Here is a 27,476-nt window from a genome sequence, read left to right on the forward strand (position 1 = left end):
ATCCGCCTTCAAGAAGGGCTGGGGGTGGGGCTAGAGGAGGGACTGGGGGCGGGTTTCCCGAGGAGCGGGCGGCCATGGAGGCTGCGCGGAGGCAACGCAGGCTGCTAGGGAGCGCGCGCCCGGCTTTGAATGAGCGGGGCTGGGAGTGAACGGGCGGAGCGCGAGCTCGAGGAAGAGACAGGCAGCGCGCGTGAGCGCGCCTTGTGTGCGCGCGCGCGGCCCGCGGCAGCTCGGAGCCTCCGCCGGGCGGGCGGGGAGGGGGAGGGGCAGGTGAGTGTGTGCGGTTCGCGCGTGCTTGGGAGGGGCTTTCCTCTCCCAACCCCCATCCCGACCCCAGCCCTGGCCTCTGGGGCAGCGTCTGGCCTTCGCCGTGGGCCCTCCGCCTCTTCGCGCACTTCCTGCCCTCCCACCTTCCTTTTCGCCCTTCCACCCGACCTCCCCCGACGCCTGACCGCTGCTTCTAGGGTACTGTTTCCGGGTCAGGGTGACCTCTGGGGTGAAGAAACTGCGACTGGGAGCGGGACCCGGGCGTGCAGCATTCGCCATGCTCGGCTCACGCGTGGGAGACTGGTCTGCGGGGTACCGGCCCGGAAAGCACCCAGCCTCCAAAGCCGCCTTCCTCAGGAAAATTTCCGTGACCGTGACCTTACAGTCCTCCGTCTACAGGCCTTGTACCTCTCCAGGCCGATTTTTCCACAATTTAAATCCCAGTCCACCTGGTATCCAGCTGCAGCAACTTAGAGCGTTTCACGTCACGCCGGGCGCCAGGCGTCGGCTTGTATAACCTGAAAACGCTCCTGTTTTTTCTCATCTGTGCAGTGGGTATGATTTTTTTTTCATCAGCCAATTTCACGTGGGTAATCTGAAATGAAACCACTTAAGTTATGAAACTGTTTCCTTTTGAGTTATTCAGGAGACCTTACTCCGCCTTCGGAACCGCCCCAGTGGTGTCACATATTTGAGGGCCTGACTCTGGGTTGTCAGACATGGCACAGAATGTTCGATTTTAGCTCTCACACTCCGCTTCTGTTTCCCCTTCTCTTACGGGCCGCTGCTCAAACCTTTATTTATCAAATTTAAGTGAGTTCAGGTAAATTTTATTTTGTGAGCTTTGTGATATTTTCTGACCCACTTCGGAGAGTTATAGTTTGAGGATATTCTGGACTGTACTAGGTCATACGGTTTTTCAAATTTTGGTATGACAAGATTCGGAAATAGAGTTTTAGAAATACAACACTTGTTTAGTGTGTACCGGCATAGATTTTGGCTTGTTTTATGAATTGTGATATATTGAGGCTACTTGAAAGGACGTCTAGCAGTTTACCGAGAATTTCAACAAGAAAAGATATAATACATTTGATCTATCAGTTTCTAATGTAGCATTCTTTTTTTTTAATTGTAGGAAAATTTTTTTCAGTTAACATGGCAGAGCTCTCATTCCTGTTGATTTTCTAGAGATGTCATTTCTTCAAAAAGCCTTAATGAGGATACATTGCCTCATAGTTTTGAATCTCGTTCTGATATACCTCAAATTTTTGTCTTTGTAATTTTTAAGGAAATTTAATGTTAAAATGAGATTATATTAACATTGTTCCGTTCTAGAAAGTGTTTCAAAGCAGCCAAAGTGTAAAGTAGCCTAAGATACTTATCAACTTGGTGATCTAGAGGGCATTTCAAAAATCGCACTGAGGCAGTGTGCACACAATTAAAAGGTTTCTTAAGTAAGATATGATGTGGGGAGAGCCTTGGGCTTTCAGGTCAGTCTCTTTAAATCCTGGCTGAGTGAATCTAAGTCTGTCAGCCTCATTTATTAAACGGGAGTAGTGAAAAACCTACCTCTTTTGGTTGTCCTGAGGATTCCAGTGAGGTGATCGAACATTTTCTTGAACGTTCAAGCGCTCAAGGAATGTTAATTTCCTTCCATTCAGCAAATATTTGAGTACCTACTATGTGCCCAACTTTGACAAACCTATAAATACTAGAATGAGCAAGACTGATTGATGGACGCCCTGCTTCTTTAGTTTCTTGCATTCCTCAGGAACAAGTTTATGGGCAAGCTCATGACAATTGGGAGTGGACACAGAGTTTCCCTGTGCGGAGTTGGTAGTATTTCCCAGCCTCCAAATCCAAAGTAGCGACTGAAACATAGTAAGTGCTAATATATATTCATTTAGATGAATCGGGACATTAAGTAAATACAGATCTCAAAGGATATTCCTGCCTGCCAGTCAGTGTAACTGATAAAATCAAAGTGTGACTTGATCGCATTTTCCCTATTTTAGTGCAACTGGTTGGAAAATTTATCTTGGAAGTGGTAGTATCACTGAATTATTAAGAATGCTCATTGTTCATGAGATGTTCTTGACTTTTGAATTAAACAGACCAAGGTTTGAATGGAGTCAGTGGATGTGCTAACTCTGTTTAATTCTATGAAACAAGGACGGTAATATCTATCTCATAAGATGGCTTTTTGAGTCAAGTGAGTTAACATTTCGATAGTACTTGGTCCATAGTAGACAGTCAGTGAGTATCAGTTCTCCTCTTTAATTAATCACAAAAGAAAATTTTCCACAGAATGAGGATATTCTTGATTGCTAGAGAGAGAATTCTATTCTGTAATCACTAAAAAACCCAGTTTCTATTTTTTGTTGGGAAAAAAAAATCAACCTTTAAATTTTACCTCCAATTTGCATTGAAGTCATTCAAGTTGGCGAATATCTATTAAACAATGACACTAACAATATTTGGAAAGGTGATGGCTGTGGTTACCAGGGCTCTATATGAAATTTATTCTCAACTTTTATTCATATATATCCTAAAACTGACAGTCCCAAATGGTAAATATCATCTTCTTTCTTCACAACCTACTGATAGAGTATCTCCTTGATTCTATTTCCTTCCCCGCCAAGTACCACATGTTCTATAGTCTCTTTTCTGGCTTTTTTTCTTGTAATTTTTCAGAAAATTTAGGCTAATTTTCATTTGAGAAAGTTTTCTTTTGGTTGAGAATTTTGTTCTTGACAAATCAGCTTTAAATGAAGCAATCATTCACCATCGTAATTTTTCAGATCATTCTACTCGTAATGAAGCAATCAAACTTTTTTTCAACTCTTACTTGGCAAATGGTAACTGAAGGTACCAAATGAATAAAATACTCTAGAGAAGGGTTGTACAGGGCAAAGTAAGGTATAGAAATAACCATGATACAAAATAAAAAATGTTGTTTCTTGGAAAGAATAAAATACCAAACTTAAGAAGACTTTACAGTAGTCCGGCAAGAGGTAATAAAGGCGTATGCTAGAGAGATTACAGTGGAAATAAGAAAGAATATGGGCAGTACTGGGAAATTGAATAGAGTCTTTTTGGGAATTAGGTATAAGGAGAGAGAAAGGAGGAATCAGCATTGTTGCATGATTTGAACCTGAGTAAACCACTAGTTGGGATGTTTTTGACAGAAGTATTTAGATTACTGGAGTAAAATTTTTTTAATATTCTGGTTCTTTTTTTTTTTTTTTTTTTTACAGTCACTGTCTTTTCATACTGTCAATTAGTAGACCACTTCCAGGTTAGGCATTCAGTAAATCGTTCAGCTCATATGGAGAGAGAGCCTCCATATGTACAAAAGTACATGAGCATTGCTAAGGTAACATTTTGGAGCCCTGTCTTTGTACCTTAATTGTCTACAAGCCCCTTCTGACCCTAGAAATAGAAAAGACTCGTGCATATTTTGCCTTTCCTTAGAAGGAACTAGCAGTGATGGCTCTACAGAGCAATCAAAATCAGATACTATGCGAGTTAAGTATGTTTTTCTGGCTTTCTGATTTTGTTTTATTCTTATTTTTTATGTGTTTGTTTGGAACTTTTGTATTGAGGTATAGCATACAAAGAGCACATACAGTCAAGGATGTGGTATTACTACTCAGATTGAGATATTAGATCTTAGCTCTCTAATGCTTCAGTATGCCCTATCAGAGATAACCATTATTTTTTTACTATATAATTTTTAACCCATTCAATGTAATGTTTTATTAGGTAAAAAACTGCATTACATGCTTTTTTCAAGACTTTAGGAGTCTTGAATGCCCATGAAATGCATTTTTAAAAAGCATGGGCTAGGCACGGTAGCTTACACCTGTAATCCCAGCACTTTGGAAGGCTGAGGCAGGCAGATCATTTGAGGCCAGGAGTTTGAGACCAGCCTAGCCAACACAGCGAAACCCCGTCTCTACTAAAAAACAGAAAAATTAGCGGGTGTGGTGGCTTGTGCCAGTAGTCCCAGATTTGGGGGTGACTGAGGCTCGAGAATAGCTTGAACCCAGGAGACAGAGGTTGCAGTGAGCCAAGATCATACTGCCACACTCCAGCCTGGGAGGCACAGCAAGACTCTATCTCAAAAACAAACAAACGAACAAAAAAAGTGTGTTATAGTACAGGGATGGTATATTTATCCAGGATGATTTTACTCCTTATGTTTCTAGATGTTATTGCTTATCTTATGCTCATGTAAGGTAATTAAAAAACTAATCAGTATTTCAGTTTTTAAAAGGAGTATATAGCTGTCCCTTTAATGTGGTCACATGATAATTATTACTTAAGTTAGGTTTTATCCCCTTTTAAGTAAGTATGTGTAGAACTGAAGTCCAAATATACTGCTTATGCTTTTTTATTTTGGAAAAAAATATCACATTATTGTATGTTTTTTCTGTTTGTTTTAAGAAATCAGCACTCTAAATAATTGTATTAATCAAGTGTTGTGATTGTTTCTAAAGGTGTTACTATTGGATTGAGAGGCCAGTCTGTTTTAGTTGTGGTTTTGTTATTAGCTGGTTGTTTCACCTTGAGCAGAACCGTTAACTTCAGTGTATCTTAGTTTCCTTATTCAGAAAATTTAAGAAGCTGGATGACATATTCTCCAGCTGTTCCAATGACAGGAATCATGATTCTGAATACTTAGTAATTCTCCTCCTTTGACAAAGACAAGGCAAGGAAAAGCTAAGACATGAGATTCCATTATCAGTAACGTCATTCCTGTAAGTGTGTGCACATTTGCATGCACATATGTATGTTTGCCTGTGTATTTCTTGTGACTTGATTTAACATGTGGTCTATTCTACCTCTCAACATTGGAAAAATGACTGTCTCTCATGGATTAACAGATTTTTTTCCCCTCTTTTGTATATATTTTGAGGCTCTTAGTCGGGACATTGTCATAGTTACTTAAGTATTCAACTTTAACTTGTGCCAAAACTCATCTTAAGAAATTTTAAAAATTAAATAGTGATTATTAGGGTAAATACATATATACGCAATATATATGATATATAGTATATATATGTATATATAATATGTGTGTGTATATATACACATATATAGATACATATACATATATACACATATATAGATATATGTATATATAAATACATAATACACAATACATGTGTAGTATAGGTGACTAAAATGTATAAGAAAAATTTGAAAATTAAGAACCATGTTTAAAAAGGATACAGGCTGGGCGTAGTGGCCCACACCTGTAATTCCAGCACTTTGGGAGGCCGAGGGGGTGGATCACTTGAGGTTAAGAGTTCGAGATTAGCCTGGCCAACATGGTGAAACCCCGTCTCTACTAAAAATACAAAAATTACCCTGGTGTGGTGGCAGGCACCTGTGGCCCCAGCTACTCGGAAGGCTGAGACAGGAGAATTGCTTGAACCCGGGAAGCAGAAGTTGCGGTGAGCTGAGATTGCACCATGGCACGGCACTCCAGCCTGGGCGGCAGAGCAAGACTGTGTCTTCCCCCCCATTCCCCCCCCAAAAAAAGGCTACCAAAATAATACCAGTTTTACCTTTTTTTTTTTTTTTTTTTTAAATGGAGTCTCATTCTTTTGCCCAGGCTGGAGTGCAGTGGTATGATCTCTGCTCACCACAACCTTCATCTCTCAGGTTCAAGCGATTCTCCTGCCTCAGCCTCCTGAGTAGCTGGGACTACAGGCATGTGCCACCACACCTGGCTAATTTTTGTATTATTAGTAGAGGCGGGATTTCACCATATTGGCCAGGTTGGTCTTGATCTCCTGACCTCTTGATCTGCTCGCCTCAGCCTTCCAAAGCGCTGGGACTACAGACGTGAGCCACCGCACCTGGCATAGTTTTGCCATTTTTAGAATCTTTATTCCTATCATTGCTGTGGCTGTAGTTTTCAATTCCTGTATCATCTCTTTCATAAAGACATATATCTTGTTATTTAATCATAAGGAGGCAGTATGAGTGTAATCTTTAAGGACTGAAACATTGCAGCCAGACTCTTTGGGTTCAAATTCCAGTTCTATAACTTATCAGTTCTGTGTCGTTGGCAGCTTGCTTAACCCCTCTGTGCCTTAGTTTTCTTATCTGAAGTAGGGACAAAATAGTACTTGCTTCAAGTCCTTCCCATGGTTGTTGTGAGCATTAAATGAGTTACTACATGTTAATCACTAAGAAGAATGCTTTTCATGAAATATAAAGTAAGTTATTACAGTATATTGCAACGCTATTGTGAAATCAGATTTCTGTTTTTAGAGAAGTTCTGACATAATGTTTCTTTTCACTAATTGTCCTAGTTTCCTAATGGAAGTTGGCTTTCTACAAAGTAACAAATAATTGATACAAGATAATTATGGTGTTGATGACTTTTAAAAATAATATTCTAATCAGAATATGAACAGCGTTCTAATTTAAGTGACATAATATTGTTCAAAAATGTCTTGGTGTAGATTGTTTTAACAGCTCTTTTGAGCTCTAATTGAAATACAATAATCTGTATATAATTAAAGTATACAATTTGATTAGTTTTGATGAATATATATACACTCACCTATGAAACCACCACAATTGAAGCAGTAAATATATCCATTACCTGCAAAAGTTTCCTCATGTCCCTCAGTGGTCCTTCCTTCCCACTCGTCCCTGCCCCATTACAAGGCACTGCTGATATTTTCTGTCACTCTATATTTGTTTATAATTGCTTGAGCAAGCTTGTCCAATCTGCTGCCTGTGGGCCTCATGCAGCCCGGGATGGCTTTGAATGCAGCCCAATGCAAATTAGTAAACTTTCTTAAAACATTATGAGCTTTTTTTGCAATTTTTTTAGGCTTATCAGCTCTGGTTAGTGTTAGTATATTTTGTGTGTGGCCCAGGACAATTCTTCTTCTTCCAGTGTGGCCCAGGGAAGCCAAAAGATTGAACACCCCTGTTCTAGAGCTTAAAAAATGCTGTGTATGGAATCATACAGTATATACTTTTTTGGTGGTCTGACTCTTCATTCAGTAAAATTATTCTGAGATATAGTCATGCTATTACTTGTAACAATAGTTCATTTCTATTTATTGTTGAGTAGTAGTCTGTTGTATTTATATACTACAATTTGTTTATCCACTCACCTGTTGATATACATTTGTGTTATTTCCAGTTTGGAGCTATTAAGTAAAAAAGCTGCTATTCAAATACAAGTCTTTATTTATTTATTTATTTCAGTTTTTTTTTTTTTTTTTTTTTTTGAGATGGAGTCCTGCTGTGTCACCAGGCTGAAGTACAGTGGCTCAATCTTGGCTCACTGCAACTTCCGCGTCCCGCATTCAAGCTATTCTCCTGCCTTACCCTTCAAATACGAGTCTTTATATGGCTATATGCTTTTCTTTATCTTGGGTAAATTACTAGGAGTAGAATGGCTAGGTCATATGGTAGATGTCTGTCAAACTTTGTAAGAAACTGCCCAACTGTTTTTCAAAGTGGTTGTACATTTTACTTTCCCACTACTAAAGTATGAGAGTGCCAGTTGTTCCAAATCCTTGCCAGTACTTGCTATGGTCATTATTTTTAGTTTGAATCATCCCAGTAGGTATGTAATAATTTCTCACTGTGGTTTTAATTTTCATTTTTCTGATGATTAAAGATGTTGACCATCATTTAATGTACTTATTTACTATTGTATATGTTCTTTTTCTTTTCTTTTCTTTTTTTTTTTTTTTTTTTTGAGACAGAGTCTCGCTCTGTCGCCCAGGCTGGAGCAGTTCAAGTTCTCCGCTCACTTCAAGTTCCGCCTTCTGGGCTCATGCCATTCTGCTGCCTCAGTCTACAGAGTAGCTGGGACTACAGGTGCCCACCACCACACCTGGCTAATTTTTTGTATTTTTAGTAGAGACAGGGTTTCACTGTGTTCGCCAGGATGTTCTTGTTCTCCTGACCTTGTGATCTGCCCACCTTGGCCTCCCAAAGTGCCGGGATTACGGGCATGAGGCACGGCGCCCAGCCAGGTATATATTTTTTGATGAAACGTCTAGTTAGACCTTTTGCTCATTTTTACATTGAGTTTTTTTTAAATTATTTTTGAATTTTGAGAGGTTCTTATATATTCTGGGTTTAAGTCCGTTATCAGACGTATGCTTTGCAAGGATTTTTCTCTCAGTCTGTGACTTGTCTTTTTGTTCCATTAATAGTGTTTTTGAATTGTAGTTTTTAATTTTCATAAAGTCCAATTTGCCAATCTTTTATTTTATGGATTGTGCTTTTGTTGTATTACCTAAAAATCTTTGCCTGACCCAGGGTCACCAGGTTTTTTTTTTTTTTTCTTGGAAATTTTGTAGTTTCAGACTACATTTAGGTCTCTGATGTATTTTTAATTACTTGTAACTGGTGCCAGATATATATTGAAGGTTTTTGTTTTGATTTTTTCCAAGTGGATATCCAGTTTAACCAGTACTTTTTTTTTTCTTAATACCTATTCTTTTCTCTCTGAATTAACCTTTGCATCTTTATTAAATTTCAGTTGTTTGTATGTATGTGGGTCTATTCCTGTACTTTTCATTGATCTATTCATGTATTTTGATTCTAATACTATTCATTTTTTATTACTGAAGCTTTATAACAAGTCTTGAAACCAGATAGTGCTAGCAGTTTTACCTTGTTCTTTTTCAGTGTTGTTTTGGCTATTATATACGTTCTTTGCATTTCCATATGGATTTTAGAAATTAGCTTGTCAAGTTTTACAGAAAAAACCTGCCAAGATTTTGGTTGAGATTGCATGGAATCTATAACTCATTTCGGGAAATGTTGATATCTTAATAAAAGTCTTCTATCTCTGAAAAAGTCTTTTTAAAGTAATATAGGCCTTTTAAATGTCTCAGCAATATTTGATAGTTTTCAGTAATCAAGTCCTTAATTAGATTTGTCCTCAAGTATCATATTTTTTATGCCTATGTAAATGTTTTTTTAACATTTCAATTTCTTACTGATAGTTGTTAATGTGTAGAAATACAATTAATTGTAGATCCCATTGAATTTTCCACGTAGAGTAGCACACTTTTATTTCTTCCTTTCCATTCTGGATGCTTTTTATTTCTTTTCTATTTTTTTCTTTTTTCTTTTTTTTTGCTGGATTACATTGGCCAGAACTTCCACTATGATGTTGACTGAAAGTAGAAAAAGCAGACATGCTTGTGTTGTTCATGATCGTAGGGAGAAACTATCGAATTTTTTTTTTACTGTTAAGTCTTATATTACTGTAGTTTTTTCATAGACGTTCTTGATCAAGTTGAGAAAGTTCCCTTATACTTTGCAGCATTTTTTTTTTTTAAACAGGAATGGATGTTGAGTTTTGTCAAAGGCTTTTTCTGTCTCTATTGGGATGTTTATATGGTTGTTCGTTTTTAGTTTGCTAATACAGTGAATGACATTTGATTTTTAAATGTTAAACCAATCCAACATTTCCAAACTAAGCACCAATTTTTCATGCTGTTGTATCCATTTATATATTGTTGGATTTAATTTACTAACATTTGGCTAAGGAGATTTCTGTCTAGATTCATAGAATATTAATAGTTTTCTTTTCTGGTAATATCTTTGGATTAGTATCAGTGTAATACTGGCCTCAAATAATGAGTTGGGAAAATATTCCTTCTTCAGTTTTTTGGCAGTTTGTATAGAATGGGTATTATTCCTTCCTAAATGTTTTGTAGAATTTACCAGTGAAGCCATCTGTGCCTGGGAAACTTTTATAACTACAAATTTAATTTCTTTAATAGATACACAGATTTTCAGGTTGTTCTTATGCTTTAGTAATTTGTGTCTTTCAGAGAAGTTGTCCATTTCATTTCAGTTGTCAAGTAAATACAGGAACAAAGGTAAACGTAATAGTTCTTCAGTATCCTTTTAATATCTGCAGAATCTAATGTCATCTGTCTTGTTTATGATATTGGCGAAATTCTATTATTAAGGACACATGTTTTAGATTGTTATGTACTTTTTGTTAATTGACCCCTTTATCACTGTGAAATGAGCACTTTTATATCTGGTAATGTTCTTTTTGCTATAATCTGTCTAGCGTTGAAAGAGTCGCTTCAACTTCTTAGTGCTAGCATAGTATATTTTCTCCTATCCTTTTACTTTTAACCTATTTGTGTCTTTTTATTTAAAATGCGTTTCTCATTGGCAGCATAGAGGGGGCCGGTCTTCCTTTCTTACCAATCTAACAATCTCTGCCTTTCAATTGAAATGCCACACAATTTGCATTTAATGAGATTATTGATATGGTTAGATTTACGTCTGTCATCATACTTGTTTTTGACTTGTCCCATGTGTTATTTGTTCTCTTTTCTTTGTTTCCTGCTGCCTTTTCAGTTGAGTAGTTTTTAATCTCCCTTCTTGTCTTATTGGTTGTGACCAGCCCTTACGCCTCAGAATATATGATTTAATGGACTTACTAGAGGTAGTCCTAGGTATTGGCATTTCTTTAATAGATTCCCGGATTTGTGAACCACTGGACTAAATGAGCTCCATGGTAACTTTCAACTTACTAGCTATGTGACTTTGATCAAGTTATGTGACCTCTCTTAATTCAATTTCCTCATCTATAAAATGGATATAAGGAAACATATTCATCTGCAAGTTAAAAATATTTAAAATATTTTAAATAGTATGTTCATGTGGTTCAAACTTCAAAAGGTACACAGAGATTTAATATATACTATTTTATACTTTTGATTTTTTGAATTGTAAATTTTTGTATTAATAGATTTAGGTAAAATATTTTCAAAAACTCAAAATGAGGGATTTTATCCTTACAACCACTGAAAACTCAAAAATCTGGTTTTTGAATTGTTAATATGATTTAAATTATAATTTTAAAATTTACTGTGTTATAGTTTCTAGAGAAAAGTAAAAACTATCTTAAATTTTTCTCAGTGCATAATAGGTCTCTTCAGGACAGGAGTATGACTTTTGAAATCGATTTACTGCATTTTTTGTTTTGTGCCTCTTCTACAGGTTTTGATTCCCACCATGGCCATCAGCCAGTTTCGGTTATTTAAATTTTGTACCTGCCTAGCAACAGTATTCTCATTCCTAAAGAGATTAATATGCAGGTAAGTTTTATGTTCAAACTGACCTGTTTATCTCCTCGCTGGTTTTGGATACCTTCAAAACTTAAAATTTTGTGGATGGGACAGGTTATATTTAAGCTGAATATCTTGATTGCAGTATTTATTCATTAATTCCTAGTAATTTTTAAATACTTTTTCTCTACTTCAGATCTAGAAAATAGAGGTTCAGTTGTTTTTGTTCATTCAAATTCTTACACTTTCCACTAAAATAATATGCTTAATACTATTTAGGAATAGACAGACCAACTTTTGTTGTTATAATCATCACAGAACTTTGATGTATTTGTTTCGTTATAGGAATGTTTTAAAGTGATTAGGTGAAATTCAGAATAGATATTTCTGCCTATACTACAGTAGTGCTGTTTTTATATTAAAAAAAAGTTATTTTGTCTATTTAAGTAACATTCCAGAATATGCTAGTCAAGGGCAGGTAGGTCATTTGCTTTAGGACATCATCTGTAGACTTCAGTTCCTTCTGTTTTGTCACAGGATCATACCCAAGAGCTATGATTTCTAAAATGTGTGCTGAGGCACCTCAGGGCTTTACATGAAATTCACAGGGATGCCATAGAATATTTTAAATTTTCCAGTGAAACATAGTGATAGCATCTGTTGAATACCTCAACTCAAAGTAGTTCATATTTGCAACATTAAATCCTGCAGTATTTTTTTATGATGGTATTCTTTAATGTTTGAGATAGTTTTTGTTTACTTATATTTTTGGTGACATCTCGTTGCAAAGCCAGAATTTTAGGTTGTAATTAAAAGCAAGTACTGCACCAAAATTAATGTAGAACTGAAAACAAGAATGATGGTCTCCAGTCTTATTCTAAGGCATAAGAAGCTGTGGAGTGTTCAACAGGCACACACATTTCATTAATAAGTTCAGTGATTGTGGTTATTTAAGAATAAAATAGAAATATGACATTTTCTTTAAATGTGTATTTTTTACAATGGCTACTAAGCAGTTAGGACATACTTAAGTATTAAGATTTTTGGGTGTAACTACCTTATTTGGTGGAATTGTTAGGTGTTTCTGTGGCCTAAGGGTACTGTGAAAAAGTTACACACTAAGAGGAGGGTATAGTAAAAGAGGAAATGGATAGCAATCAGCTCTTTATATATATATATAGAGAGAGAGACATGATTTAGAGGTTGCACACAACAATTTTTGCACTGCCTGCTTTCCAGAGCTTAGTCATATGGCCCCCTAGCTGCAAGGAAGGATGGGAACTGCAGTCTCTGGCTAAATGACCATTTGATAGCTGCTAAAACTCTTGAGACTTAAGTGCCATTGAATTTATTGCTACAAGTAGAGTGGTCTGAGATTTAAAAAAAAAAAAAAGTCCAGGGTATTGCAAGAGACCAAGTGGGTGAAATGATCATCCAGAGATAATCACTCGAGCAGAAGTCAAGAAAGAAATGGAAAATTTAGGTGGTTGACTTGAAATCACCCAAGAGGGTAGGATTTGGGAAGTAGAAAAAGGAGTGACCTAAGTGTTTAAATGACCAGAGAATGAGGAAGAGAATGGCCAGAAATTCACCAGGTAAAGCAACATTAAAAATGGGTATTAATTGCCAGAAGACAGGAAGTTAAAATAAGAAGCATTGTGTTAACAGTGGTGATGAAATATAGATGTTTTCTTTTTGCACTACTACTTTTTAAAATTTTCATTAAATAGATTACTTTTACGATAAGAAATTTTCTTGATGTAAAAATATTAAGAACATTCCTATTGTAAATGTATACATATTTAGAATTGATTGTATGTTCTATTTTAAAGAAAACTGACCATATGTTAGGATAAGTTTCTCTTTGGTGTCTGAAGGAACCTTAGACCATGTATTTTAAAATACCAGGCTTGGCCAGGCATGGTAGCTCATGTCTGTAATCCCAGTGCCTTGGGAGGCCGAGGTGGGAGGATAGCTTGAGGCCAGGAGTTCAAGACCAGCCTGGGCAACACAGCAGAACCCCATCTCTACTGAAAGGAAAAACAGGCTTATGTCATAAATTTCATATTACTTTTTTATATTACTTTTCTATTCAGCGTTTAAACAAATATAGCTTTGAATCTGTAATAAAAATAGCTGACTTTATCAATTAGTTCTTATCGATGCTTTGTAGATTATTTGAAGTGAAGTAAGTGACTCATCATCTCTATTACCTGCCATTTTTTGTATGGTTTACGATGTAGCAGGCACACACTGTCTAGGGATTTTAAATATGTCAGTTAATTAAATCCAAACAACCCTGCAAAAGTGGGTTTGAATACCTGCATTTTATAGATGAGGCTGTTGAGGCTGAGAAGTAGATAATTCTAACTAGACATAATAGAAGTAACATTGAAAACTGTGGTTTATAGATCCCACAGCACATGTTCTTAACAACTGAGTTATAGTACATCCTGTTTAATGTGGTACTTCTCCTACTAATCCTTAAAACTAAATTACCGTTTGGTTCAAACCAGTGATTTAATTCTTAATAGTTAATCTTATCAAGAAACCCCATGTATAAAACATAAAAGCCAAGCCACCCTGTTTAAAACAGCAAAGGTGGCCCAGAACTTCACCCACAGAACCCATAGCACTCCAAGGAGCATGCTCTGAAGCCATCTTGCATTTTTGTTTTTGACTTTATATTCCTCTTGAATTTGTTTATAATTCGAAGTCTTAAGCCAAAAAGCAGTTACGTTGTTCTGTTTCTTTAAAAAACATTCACAAGATGTCTGATTTATGACTTTTTTACCATAAATTAATGAGTAACTGTTAATTATTAAAATCAATAATCATAAAATTGAGAAAGGTCTTGTTTTATAAGCCTTAAATTACCAGATACATAGTGCTTTTACTTTGCTTGTTTTTTTTTTTTTTTTTTTTTATACTTTAAGTTGTAGGGTACATGTGCATAACGTGCAGGTTTGTTACATATGTATACTTGTGCCATGTTGGTGTGCTGCACCCATCAACTTGTCATTTACATCAGGTATAACTCCCAATGCAATCCCTCCCCCCTCCCCCCTCCCCATGACAGGCCCCTGTGTGAGATGTTCCCCTTCCTGAGTCCAAGTGATCTCATTGTTCAGTTCCCACCTATGAGTGAGAACATGTGGTGTTTGGTTTTCTGTTCTTGTGATAGATTGCTAAGAATGATGGTTTCCAGCTGCATCCATGTCCCTACAAAGGACACAAACTCATCCTTTTTGATGGCTGCATAGTATTCCATGGTGTATATGTGCCACATTTTCTTAATCCAATCTGTCACTGATGGACATTTGGGTTGATTCCAAGTCTTTGCTATTGTGAATAGTGCTGCAATAAACATACGAGTGCATGTGTCTTTATAGCAGCATAATTTATAATCCTTTGGGTATATACCCAGTAATGGGATGGCTGGGTCATATGGTACATCTAGTTCTAGATCCTTGAGGAATCGCCATACTGTTTTCCATAATGGTTGAACTAGTTTACAATCCCACCAACAGTGTAAAAGTGTTCCTATTTCTCCACATCCTCTCCAGCACCTGTTGTTTCCTGACTTTTTAATGATCGCCATTCTAACTGGTGTGACATGGTATCTCATTGTGGTTTTGATTTGCATTTCTCTGATGGCCAGTGATGATGAGCATTTTTTCATGTGTCTGTTGGCTGTATGAATGTCTTCTTTTGAGAAATGTCTGTTCATATCCTTTGCCCACTTTTTGATGGGGTTGTTTGTTTTTTTCTTGTAAATTTGTTTGAGTTCTTTGTAGGTTCTGGATATTAGCCCTTTGTCAGATGAGTAGATTGCAAAAATGTTCTCCCATTCTGTAGGTTGCCTGTTCACTCTGATGGTAGTTTCTTTTGCTGTGCAGAAGCTCTTTAGTTTAATGAGATCCCATTTGTCAATTTTGGCTTTTGCTGCCGTTGCTTTTGGTGTTTTAGACATGAAGTCTTTGCCCATGCCTATGTCCTGAATGGTACTACCTAGGTTTTCCTCTAGGATTTTTATGGTATTAGGTCTAACATTTAAGTCTCTAATCCATCTTGAATTAATTTTCGTATAAGGAGTAAGGAATGGATCCAGTTTCAGCCTTCTACTTATGGCTAGCCAATTTTCCCAGCACCATTTATTAAATAGGGAATCCTTTCCCCATTTCTTGTTTTTGTCAGGTTTGTCAAAGATCAGATGGCTGTAGAAGTGTGGTATTATTTCTGAGGACTCTGTTCTGTTCCATTGGTCTATATCTCTGTTTTGGTACCAGTACCATGCTGTTTTGGTTACTGTAGCCTTGTAGTATAGTTTGAAGTCAGGTAGCGTGATGCCTCCAGCTTTGTTCTTTTGACTGTTTTGGTAGTTCTTGAAATAAATTATTTCATTTTTGTTTCAGATCTGGCAGAGGACGGAAATTAAGTGGAGACCAAATAACTTTGCCAACTACAGTTGATTATTCATCAGTTCCTAAGCAGGTAGATTTTTCTTTGTTCTTTTGTTTTGTTTTGTTTTGTTTTTGAAAAATTGAGTAAGTGTCCTAGAACAATATATTAATAGAAATTACTTTGATTTTTGTTGTGTTGTTAAATTTATCTGGTCTGAAAATTCTATTTAGTTCTTCATTTTATCTTGTTTCTTTGTTGACATTTTCTATTTTGTTTTCATTGGTTTCAAGTGTTTGCTATTGCTTGTTGGAGCATTTTTATAATAGCTATTGTAAAGCCTTAGAGAATTCCAACATATCATTTTGGTGTTGGTATCTGTTGATTAACTTAACCTTGCAAATTAAGATTTATTGATTTTTATGTGCTGAATAATTCTGGGTTGTTTCATGAACATTTTGAATACTATGCTTTGAGACTTTGTCTTATTTAAATCATGTGGAGAAGCTTGGTATTTTTTATCAGATGATCAATCTGGTTAGGCTTAGGTGAAAATGTCCAGTCCTTCTATGGGTTGTAGTTTTAATGTCAGTTCAGTTTTCAGAACATTTGCTTTTGTTTTACTTTGTTTTTTGTTTTTTAATAGACATAATAGAATAAAATAGAACATAATATATCAGAATGTCTTGTATTTTTTCAACTTTTGATCAAGTTTTGATCTGCGATATAAAATGTATATTTTCCTGTGGGTCAAAAATGTGTGAAAACCAGTGTTTTTGTAAAGTCCATTTTTCCAATAAATCATCAATGAAATGTTCATTAAGTTGCCCCTTTGTGGCTGATACTGTTGATCAATTAAATTTAGACAGATGTTGAAGAGTGGACTTCCTGGGATGAAGATGCACCCACCAGTGTAAAGATCGAAGGAGGGAATGGGAGTGTGGCAACACAACAAAATTCTTTGGAACAACTGGAACCTGACTATTTTAAGGACATGACACCAACTATTAGGAAAACTCAGAAAGTATGTTAAGATTTATGCTTTTGGAGATTAAACTACTTTTTAGATTCCTATAGTTAAAATTAGATTATACAATTCACATTTCTTAGAAAGCCTATTTCTAACTATCTGTTGTTTGTTTTCTGTCTTGTTAAGTAAGAATTTTATATGTTCAAATGACCTGGACATAGTTCTAGTAAGTTGTACCCCAAATCTTTTAAAATTATATTTATACATGTATCGAAATCCTACTATATGTCAGATTCTAGACTCCAATCTCTGCCATGGAGACTAAGGTGAATTGGATAAGAGTTCTAAGTTCATACTTTAGTAATATCTACAAACTGATAAGTGGATTTTATTGTTTGTAACCATTATAAAACTGATGGAGGACTCTAAGAACTTAAGAATAATTGTGAGTTTGTATTAGTCATCTATACATTATTTAATCTCTTTTGAATTGAATATGGAAGATCATTTAGAGATACAGGGAATTACTGGAAAAAGCAGAATGCTTGAGTATTTTCCTTTTCATTTATCAAAATACTACATGTACTTTTTTTAAATCAAAAAATGTAGAAGAACTTATAATGAAAAGTTAGACTTCTGACCTATCACTCTTCTTAGCCAGTTCTACTTCCAAGAAGCAGCCACTCAATAATTTTCTGTTTGGATTTCTTCAAGTGTTTGTCACCATATCTATCTATAATATGATTATATTTCCATTTCTTGTTTACCAGTAACAGACATTGTCCATTACATTAATATTATGGTAAATGAAGATTTATTTATTTCCCAGTTACTCTGCTATATCAGAAAAACACACTTAAAGCTCACTTTCCTGTTCAAACATAGAAAATGTGATCTCATATATATATATATGTGTATATATATATTTACACACACTTTATAAAAATTAGGACATTTCACAATTTATAATGCAGTTGTTCCTCACCTTCTTTCTCTCAACTGATTTCAGCTATACATTTATATTTACATTGTCTAGGTTGATAACATTTACATTCTTTTTTGTTGAGTTGTCCAAATTTCTCAATGCTAAAACACATTAAATTGTGTATTTTTAAAGGATTCTTTAAGTGAGTTTCTTAGTAGAGGAATACCTTGTATTGTGGAAGTATACTGCTGCTCTCAGTAGGAAGCTAGTATATTACACTATAGTGCCTTATTAAATTAATTAGAGTGGAAATGCTTTGAATAAGGCTACCAACATATCATGTAAGTGTATTTTGATGCTACTGGCCTGAATGAGTTAATGTATTCATAGGTATCTCACATGCTGGGAGAGTTGTTTATACTATTGGCAGGATATGATACCTGTTCTTATTTAATACAGTAACTAAAAGTGATTGATTATATTTTGGGGTCTGGGGAAAGTAGGAGAGGAAGAAAGAAAATGAGACTGTATTAATTTTTAAAAGTGAAATACAATTTTTCTTAGTATGTAACTGATTTTTACAACAATTGCCTGGGAAATTGGTATTTACAGACTTTTTTTAGTTTTTACGTTGTAAATTTTAAAAAGAAATATTTTAAGTAATTACAAAATGTTTTGGTTGTCTATTCTTATGTAGTGATTTGTAAAATATCCCTATAATTCTTTTTCAATTAATCTTTCAGATTGTTATTAAGAAGAGAGAACCATTGAATTTTGGCATCCCAGATGGGAGCACAGGTTTTTCTAGTAGATTAGCAGCTACGCAAGATCTGCCTTTTATTCATCAGTCTGTAAGTATGTTAATGGTTCTAGGGAAAGGTTTCGTTTTGTTTCTGTTTTCTTTAAAGCAGAGGAATAAAATCTAAATGAGTTTAACATAGTATTTATGTTTTTGTAACTTTGAAACAAGTTTAGCAGTTCGAGAGAGGTTAATCTGGAGTTTTACCAATCCTAACCTTTTATGAGATTGTAAATTACATTAGATACTAAGATCAAGGTCTCATTGTACACGTGAAAGATAGACACAATGTTATTTAAAAATATGAACATCAGAGAGATTACCCTTAAAATGAGAGATTCACCCTAATGGTAGATTATTTTAAAGTGAGTTGTGAATTGTTTTCTTCACAGAGTGTATTTTCATTCAAAGTATGACTTAATTTTAAATGATTTGACTTAAATGAAACTTTTTAAAGGAAAAATTTTTGAAAGAAGTAGACAGCTGAGGTTCTCAACCTTGGGAGCATATCAAAATCAGCTTTGGAAGTTTTTTAAAAGCACAGATGTCCAGACCCCTACCTACCTAAGCTTTAAGCATGCTTTGATTGATTGATTATATTATCTATTGTTGTGTAACAACTCCAAATTCAGTGACTTGAAATAATAACAAATATTAATGTCACAGTTTCTGTGAATTGGGAATCCAGGTGACTAAACTGGGTGGTTCTAACTCAGAATTTCTCATGAGTTTGCAGACAAGTCATTGGGTTGGGTCTTCAATCATCTGAAGGCTTGACTGTGGTCGAAGGATTCATTTCAAAGACAGCTCACTTCTACACCTGACAAATTAATGCTGTTTGTTTGCACAAAGCTTCAGTTCCTTGCTGTGCACCTCTCCAAGGAGCTGCTTGAATTTCTTTATGACGTAACTGCTGATTTTCCCAGTAAGTGATAAGAGAGTGAGAGCACTTGCTCATGGGTGAGGGTGACACCACAATGCCTTTTGTGATGTGGTTTTATAAGTGATACACTGTCACTTCCACGTTATTTCTTTAGAAGCCACTAAATCCAGCCCACACGCAAGCCTCCACCTCTTGAAGGAAGGAATGTCTAAGAAGTTGTGGACGTATTTTTAAACTACATTTGTCTGTCAATCTATGTATTTTATTTATTTGTGTAAACTGCATAGTTGCTTCTGAGGCGCCTCTCCCCAGGTGACCCATGTATATGTATATTTTTAATTCATTGAGTAAAAACATTGTTTTTACTAAAGCCAGACCCTGTGGCATTAAAGGGTCTTTGCCTCAGAAAAATGCATTCTAGTAGGGGAGACATGATATTAAATAAATGATCACACATATCAATGTAATTACAAACTTTGATAATTCCTATGCAGTTACATGATGCTATGAACATACACCATAGATACTTAGCTGAATAACGTAGCATTATAATGTTTAATTTTTTATTTTATACATCTCAAAATTAAACTTTATTCATATATGTTTGATCCGTATTGGTGAAATGCTTTAATCCTACCCGCTGAATTAGCAGTATTTGCCACCTATATAATACTATAATACTATTGTAGCTCATTGTAAAGTTGTAAATATACAACTACTTACAGAGTTGAGAAGGGGTAAGTAGGGTAGATGGAGAATGTCTCCACTGCTGTTTCCACGTATTTTCCTCCCAAGCAGACAGAATAAAGGGGCATTGCATAGGAGAGGATGGTAACCTATTGGACTTTGTTTTCTATACCAAAAATAACTTACCATTCATTCTACAAATTAGATTCTTCTTTTAAACTATACATTTTATTTTTTTCTAGAATTCATCATTCGTATTGTTGTGAGAGTTCTTTTATACTAAAGATAAATGTCACGTTTTATACTATTTTAGTTTGTTCAATTGGTTTGGGTATTTTTGTTGGGCAGGTGTATTTAGTTTTTATGTAGACAGATCTATCAATGGTTTTCTCCCTTTTTCTTTTTACTAAGGCCATCTCTACTAAAGGATCAGTACCACCCTTTTTAATGGTCTCTATAGTTTCACTTTTTTAAAAAATCTAAATATTTTATTTACTCTAACAGTCAAATACTTACTTTAGTGGAAGAATAGATAATATGAATGGGAAATTTACAAATAAAAAATAGACATAACCTAATTTGAAGAAAAGCTTGATCTTATTAGTGCTCAAAATAGGCCCAGTGAGGTGGTACATGCCTGTAATCTCAGCACGTTGGGAGGCCAAGGTGGGCAGGTCACTGGAGCTCAGGAGTTCGAGACCAGCCTGGGCAACATGGTGAAATCTCCCCTCTACCAAACTAAAAAAGTTAGCTGGGTGTGGTGGTGCGCGCCTATAGTCCCAGCTACTTGGGAGGGGCTGGTGTAAGAGGATTGCTTGAGCCCAAGAGGTCGAGGCTGCAGTGAGCCGTGATCACACCACTGCACTCCAGCCTAGGTGACAGAGTGAGACCCTGTCTCAAACAAAACAAAGTAAAATAACAAGATACAATTTTAAATCTTGTCAAATTAGTAAAGAGAAAAGAAAGCAGCTGAGTGCAGTGGCTCATACTTGTAATCCCAGCAATTTGGGAAGTTGAGACAGGAGGATCACTTGAGGTCAGGAGTTCAAGACTAACCTGAACAACATAGCTAGATCTCATTTCTAAAAAAAGTAAAAAACAATTAGCCAGTTGTGGTGGCATGTGCCTGCAGTCCCAGCTACTAGGGCAACTGAGGTGGGAGGATCCCTGGAGCCCGGGAGTTTGAAGCTGTTGTGAGCCATGATCACACCATGCACTCCAGCCTGGGCAGCAAAGTGAAATGCTGATTCCTAAAACAAAAAAAACAAAAAAAACAAAAAAAAAACAAGGAGGTGGGGAGAAGAAAAGGCAAGATTTCTACCTGCTGCAGTCAAGAGGATAGCTTGGTACTTTTCAAAGCTGTCATTTGCACTTTCAGTAGCTTTAAAAATGCTCCTTTCAGAAATGTATATTAAACAATTAGAAATATTTTAATAATTTTTAACAGAGTATGGTATTACATATATTGTCAGAAGAAGAAAGCTCAAAACATTCTATTTCATTTTTAGGGGTAAGTATTTAAAACAATATGATATTAAATAAATCTGTTCACAGATTGGTACCAGTTATTTTACACACAGTCACTTCCAAACCTACCTAAACAGTCCAGCATGACCATTTTCATTAGTTATTGAAAGAAAACAGTGAACTTTTGGAGGTCTGCCTTGGGAAATAGAGGTAGGGACCAGTAGATGATACCAGGTAAGAAAGACTGGGAAAAGGAAGCATGGCATAGATGTATTTCAATAAAGGTACATTTTGCATGATTTGTCATTTTTGCCTAGGATTGACATAGTAAGTGCCAATAAAAAATCTCTGGTAAGTTACATATGCTTAAATGAAGATGAATGTGCTAGTTTTTACATTTCAGCTTGCAGTTCTTTTCAGCACAGATTAGTCCAGTCAAGGATTTCTGATTCAGTCTGGGATCAATCAATTTCTTGTCACTCTATCCCCAGCTCCCTCATCTTACTGAGAAGAGAAAGAAACCAAAGAAATGTTCTGTTCTTGTTCATTTCAAAATAAAGTACAGCAAAGAAGAAAATTTAAGAGAGTATCCCATAAAACATAAAATAAAGAAGAAAGCTGGACTTGCCTTGGACTGTTGAGCATTGAAAGTCATACATCAGTTCTAGGCAAGCCAAAAGCAAAATCATTTGTGCCTTGTATAGGACAGGGTAAGGAAACTGAAAAGACACAGCAGAATGACAGGTTCTAAGTTACGTGTTAAAAGATACTCTTTTTGACGGCTATGTGGAGAAAGGATGACTTTTACTCTCTTAATTTTGTTTTACTTTTCATTGTAGTCTGAATTAGGTGACTTAGATACCTGGCAAGAAAATACCAATGCATGGGAAGAAGAAGAAGATGCAGCCTGGCAAGCAGAAGAAGTTCTAAGGTATTTGAGTGGCATTTATATTGCAACCTGAGTAGAAGAACTAGATTTCTTCCCTCCTGTGTTTCAAGTCAAGGGAGCCTATTCTGCCAAATATATTTTTCTTCATTTGAGCCTTAGATAATATGGAGTTTTTTGGGTTTTTTTTTTTTGTATTTCAGACTGCAGATACTATTTTATATGATTAAAACCTCACGGAAACCAAGAATTTTAAGCACTGTAGGAACAAAATAACTTAATTAATGGCAAATGAAATGTTATGTATACATGTATATAAAAAGTTTTATATATATATATGGTTATATACATATGATACATATCATATTGCAAGCTTGATATTCCTCTAGATCAGAAGTTACAACTTTACTTCCATTTCCTCATGATCTAGCATAGTGCCCAGCACTGCTCATTTGAATGAAAATAACTTATGTGACACTGTAAGTTTGTACATATATCTTAAATGATGTCCGTGAAAGCCCTATGTGTTAGATGAACTACCCATTCTACAAAAAATACTATTCCGGAAGTTCTAAAGTTCATTTTTATTGGTTGTTCTTTTTTGTGTGTGGGCAGCAAACATATTTCTTAGTACTGCTACGTTAGGTCAAAGAGTAAAGAGAAAATTTAAGGGAGAGCTGGTGACTACTGATTTTTAAAAGTCAGATATTTAAATACATCTAAATAATTTATGCATTTTTAAAATTGTATAGTAAGATACAGCAATATAATTTTTTTTATTTTAAAATTTAGATTGTTTTTATTATAGGAATAGCAAACAAATTATTCTTTATCTGACTCGCAACAAAAAAACGGATTTCATTTTTGTATTTTCCTTTCTTGGCTTTGTCAATAAATTACAGTTACTTTGAACAACCAGCAGAGGGTGCAGCAAAATAACTGGGAATTTTGTTTGAAGTTTTTGGTTTTTTTTCATTTGAAATATATCAAGTCCTTTTTTGTTTGTTTGTTTGTTTTGCTGGTTAGGGGAAGTCACATTTCAAAATTCAGTCAGGAAAATTGTGAGAGTTTTTAAAATTTAGTTCTTATTTAGTCAGTATAGCTTATCTTTTATAAAGGGAATATTTTTTAAATTTTGAACTGTAACACTTAGGATATTGCATGGATCATCAAAAAAGACAAATCATCTCTTTAAAATTCAGTGTTATTTTAAAAAGTAAATAATAAATACAGATATCTGAGTAAGACATTTTGGGGATTCTAGTAATTATTAGTGCCATTAACTGCAAAGACAAAGGAAGGGGGCTGTCCTTTTTAAATACGGTAATCTCACTGTAGAGTTCATGCCATGAGTTCACAAATATCTTAACATTGTACAAAAACCTTTTCTTTTTCATTATAGCCTCTTAACCCCTAACAAAACAAGACAAATGAAAAAAATGTACTTAAAAACTTAATGTTTTACCCTTTAAGGAGAGCTTGGGAGAGTGAGATTGTTAATCTGCAATAGACATGCTTCATGCTGCAAGTACATAGGTAGAGCCAAAGAGAAATGGAGGCGTCAGTACATTGTTACTGCCCCTGAATAGACACTGAGCATTTTAAAAGTGTATCCACATTCCGTATCTTCTAACTCTGAGCTTTTTTCCTATTGCCACTATAAAATGCTGCCAGTACTGTGATCAGTATTGCTAAGAATGATGATTCTGGTACTTTAATAATTCCCAGCATGAATCTGGATAGGTAAAATGTATTGTCGTCTGCAGCTATCTCTTACGTTGTCTCTTTTACATTTTAGTTTTTGATACAGATTGGGTATCCCTTTCCAAAATGCTTGGAACCAGAAGTGTTTCAGATTTTGAAATTTTTGAAACCTTAGAATATTTGTGTTCTACTACTGGTTCATCATCTCAAATATGAAAATCTAAAATCTGAAATGCTCCAATGACAATTTCCTTTGAGCATCAGGTCAGCCCTCAAAAAATTTCAGATTTTGGAGCATTTCAGATTTTGGATTTTTGTATTTGAGGTGCTCAGCCCTTATATTATTTTAGCTAGTAACCAGGTCAAAACTTTGTTATCTCACTTGTTTATAGCCTAGCCAGCCCTTTATAGTTTTTTCCTTACCTTCCTTTTTTCTTCTGGTTTGACATTTTTAGTTCAGATTATTAGTTTTTCTTGAACATGAGCAGAGTGATGAAAAATAGATTTTTTAAAACTGTTCTTCAGAAATTGATAGCAAAAGTCAAAATGTTGCCAAAAATAGTTTCTTTACTTTCTTGAATTTTGGTCATCCATAACTCTGCCTACTCCTGTTTATGATTGAAAACTGTACATACTTTTCACTCACTGTAGTCAGTATTGATCTCCCCCAGACATAGATAATCCACTTTGGATTTTTCTGCATATAACGTAATGTTGCCTATTCCATGCCCAATTGTGACCTGTAGCTTCCTTCCTCAACGCTGCATACTTGAACGATTTTCTCACACCCTAACCCTTCAGATCCAGGACCAACGTATGTTCACTCTGCTCTGTCCTGTTTCATCATCCCACTCCTACCTCCACTCCCTACATAAACCAATCAGTAAAGATAGAGAGAGTGAGTCTGGGTCAGTGGAGTTATGGAAAGAGTAAGGAAGGGGTATGTGTTTCACAAAGTGTAATTAGTAAATACCTACCTCTCTTTTTTTAAAAAAAAACTTTTAAGTTCAGGGGTACATGTGCAGGATGTGCAGGTTTGTTACATAGGTAAACGTGTCAAGGGGGTTTGTCATACAGATTATTTCATCAGCCAGGTATTAAACCTAATATCCATTATTTTTCCTGATCCTCTCCCTCTGTCTAACCTCCTCCCTTCTGGTAGGTCCCAGTATGCATTGTTCTCTATATGTTCATGTGTTCTCATAATTTAGCGCCCACTTATAAGTGAGAACATGCAGTATTTGATTAAATACCCACCACTCTTCTCTTTGGTAGAGTTAGTCACATGTTAATCTTGAAATTTATTTCTAGATTCTAGGTGGAAGGTGTATCTTAAGTTTCCGTTTTCTTTTTGGAGCATGTGTTCTGTTCAGCTGTGTTCATCATTCTCTTTAAATACTGGCTGTTTATAACTACTATATTAACAGGAGATTATCAAGCTCAATATCAAGCTTTTCTGAATGGTATCCCCAGAAAAAGATGTGGTTCAATGGAAGTACTGTTTTACGAAATGGAGATAATCTGAATAAGAAGTGTCAGAAGATGTGGGTTCTTATCCCTGTACTTAATCCTATGACTTCGGCCAGTCACGTAGCCTTTATGCCTCATTTTACTTATTTGTAAAATAGAGATAATATTTCTTCTACTTCACAAGTCATGTTCTAGGAACTAAGAGAAATCCTGTTTTTGAAAATATTTGGAATTTTCAAGTTAGTGAGAAGATTTCAAGACTTTCAACATTTTATTTGGTGGTGATAAAAAGGCACTGCTATTTGTTTCTAGAATTTATTTGCCATTTTACCTGTGTAGTATTTTCTAAAAGTAAAAATATATTTCTTTTCAGACAGCAGAAACTAGCAGACAGAGAAAAGAGAGCAGCCGAACAACAAAGGAAGAAAATGGAAAAGGAAGCACAACGGCTAATGAAGAAGGAACAAAATAAAATTGGTGTGAAACTTTCATAACACATGTTCTTCACATTTTATCATGCCAGTAGGAGAAATCTCAGCTCCACAACTCTAGCAACATTTGTATGGATGTAAGAGTATTTTAAGAATATACACTGCTTGATTTTAATACATTGATCAAGCCATCCAGGACACCAGGATTCTCCCAAAGTACCTTGAACTCTTAGTGATTGAGACTCAAAAAAACAAAAAAGACTTGAGACAATGTTTTCTTCAACGTGCTCCAAATATAAGACAATTGTTTGCTGTACAGAAAGTATCACAAATGGAATATATCAGTACCTCTCAAGCTAGGGTTTCTAGCTAAATAAATGGGTGTATATAATTTTATGGTGGAAAAGGTCTGTTATGATTTCCTTCAATGTGCATAATGATAAAATAAATAATTTTAATATTGTTTCCATGGTTACCTGACCTAAATTAGATAAATTGTAGGGCTTTAGCTTTCTTATTTTTGTCAAAAGTTGGTGTTGACATACATTCTCTCTAATTTGAACTGGTATTGTTTACGTTTGATACAACATTAAGGAATTTGATGATTTTCATTTCATGAAAATGACATTAAATGCAATAATTTTATTTATCATAAACATTTTGTACATCATTGTTTTCTTTTGGATTGGTGTTGTAATGTCATACATGTAATTTATACCGCATGTATAAACATTGAAAATCAACTAAAATGACATTTGTTTTACATTATAACTTGTGAGTTTTAAGAACTAGTATTAGTAGTTTTTTCCTTTCACTATAGATTTTAAGATGTTGTGGTATCTTTGAGTGCCTTAGTTCTTCCTCCATCCCAAAAGCCATTAATTTACAAATGCATAAAGCCATCAGGTCAAATATTTCAAAGCTTGTAGATGATTTCTGTATTAGCTTTAGATGTCCGACATTATGTAGGTTACCTGTGTTATTGGCTAGGATAACATTATTGATTCATTAAATCCTAAAGGTAGGAATAATAATCTTTTATTTATGCTGTTGATTGGCTCCAAAATAGTCTTAAGGAAATAGTTAAATACTGTGTTTATAGGGGAAAAGTAGACTTGATAGTTTAAAATCCCATTAACCTTTTCATCACAACTGAAATGCATCCAGCTCGATTTTCCTATCATTTTAGAATTTTTAAAGATTTTTACTAAGTTACTGCCTAGAATCAACACTCTGTGAGATTTTAAAATGTCATAGATACTCTACAGGCCAAACCTTGCTAATTTATTTTACTTAAAGTGATATTTTATAGAAAAATCATAAGTTATACAATGAGAACCCTTTAAGCCCTTAGCCTAAGATTCCAGACTAAATGTGATTATAGAATAAGATGAAATTTAACTTTGATACAGAGTTTGTTATAGCCCCAAATTATATTTCCAGTTATATTCATTAGAATTTCTGCTAATAAACTCCCAACTTAAATAGAA

At 35.2% G+C, this 27,476-nt stretch overlaps 2 protein-coding genes across 4 annotated transcripts; both read left to right on the forward strand.

Moving 5' to 3' along the window:
- Nucleotides 1-50: 50 nt before the first annotated feature.
- On the forward strand, nucleotides 51-27,476 carry EBAG9UORF (uncharacterized EBAG9uORF). Of its 2 annotated transcripts, XM_077943960.1 has the most exons (8): nucleotides 51-270; nucleotides 11,296-11,393; nucleotides 15,779-15,857; nucleotides 16,630-16,788; nucleotides 18,403-18,510; nucleotides 19,195-19,383; nucleotides 22,335-22,426; nucleotides 25,929-26,642. In XM_077943960.1, the coding sequence occupies exon 1, from the start codon at nucleotides 75-77 to the stop codon at nucleotides 147-149; it is 75 nt and encodes a 24-aa protein (XP_077800086.1). In that variant the 5' UTR covers nucleotides 51-74; the 3' UTR covers nucleotides 150-270; nucleotides 11,296-11,393; nucleotides 15,779-15,857; nucleotides 16,630-16,788; nucleotides 18,403-18,510; nucleotides 19,195-19,383; nucleotides 22,335-22,426; nucleotides 25,929-26,642. The 2 variants fall into 2 exon arrangements, with proteins under 2 accessions (XP_077800086.1, XP_077800085.1); XM_077943959.1 differs by lacking the exon at nucleotides 19,195-19,383 and having other exon boundaries at nucleotides 25,929-27,476.
- On the forward strand, nucleotides 184-26,642 carry EBAG9 (estrogen receptor binding site associated antigen 9). 2 transcript variants are annotated; one of them, XM_001087769.5, is made up of 7 exons: nucleotides 184-822; nucleotides 11,296-11,393; nucleotides 15,779-15,857; nucleotides 16,630-16,788; nucleotides 18,403-18,510; nucleotides 22,335-22,426; nucleotides 25,929-26,642. In XM_001087769.5, the coding sequence occupies exons 2-7, from the start codon at nucleotides 11,311-11,313 to the stop codon at nucleotides 26,047-26,049; spliced, it is 642 nt and encodes a 213-aa protein (XP_001087769.2). In that variant the 5' UTR covers nucleotides 184-822; nucleotides 11,296-11,310; the 3' UTR covers nucleotides 26,050-26,642. The 2 variants fall into 2 exon arrangements, with proteins under 2 accessions (XP_001087769.2, XP_002805507.2); XM_002805461.4 differs by having other exon boundaries at nucleotides 184-270.

Source organism: Macaca mulatta, chromosome 8 (genome assembly GCF_049350105.2).
Source record: "Macaca mulatta isolate MMU2019108-1 chromosome 8, T2T-MMU8v2.0, whole genome shotgun sequence".
Lineage (NCBI taxonomy): Eukaryota > Metazoa > Chordata > Mammalia > Primates > Cercopithecidae > Macaca > Macaca mulatta.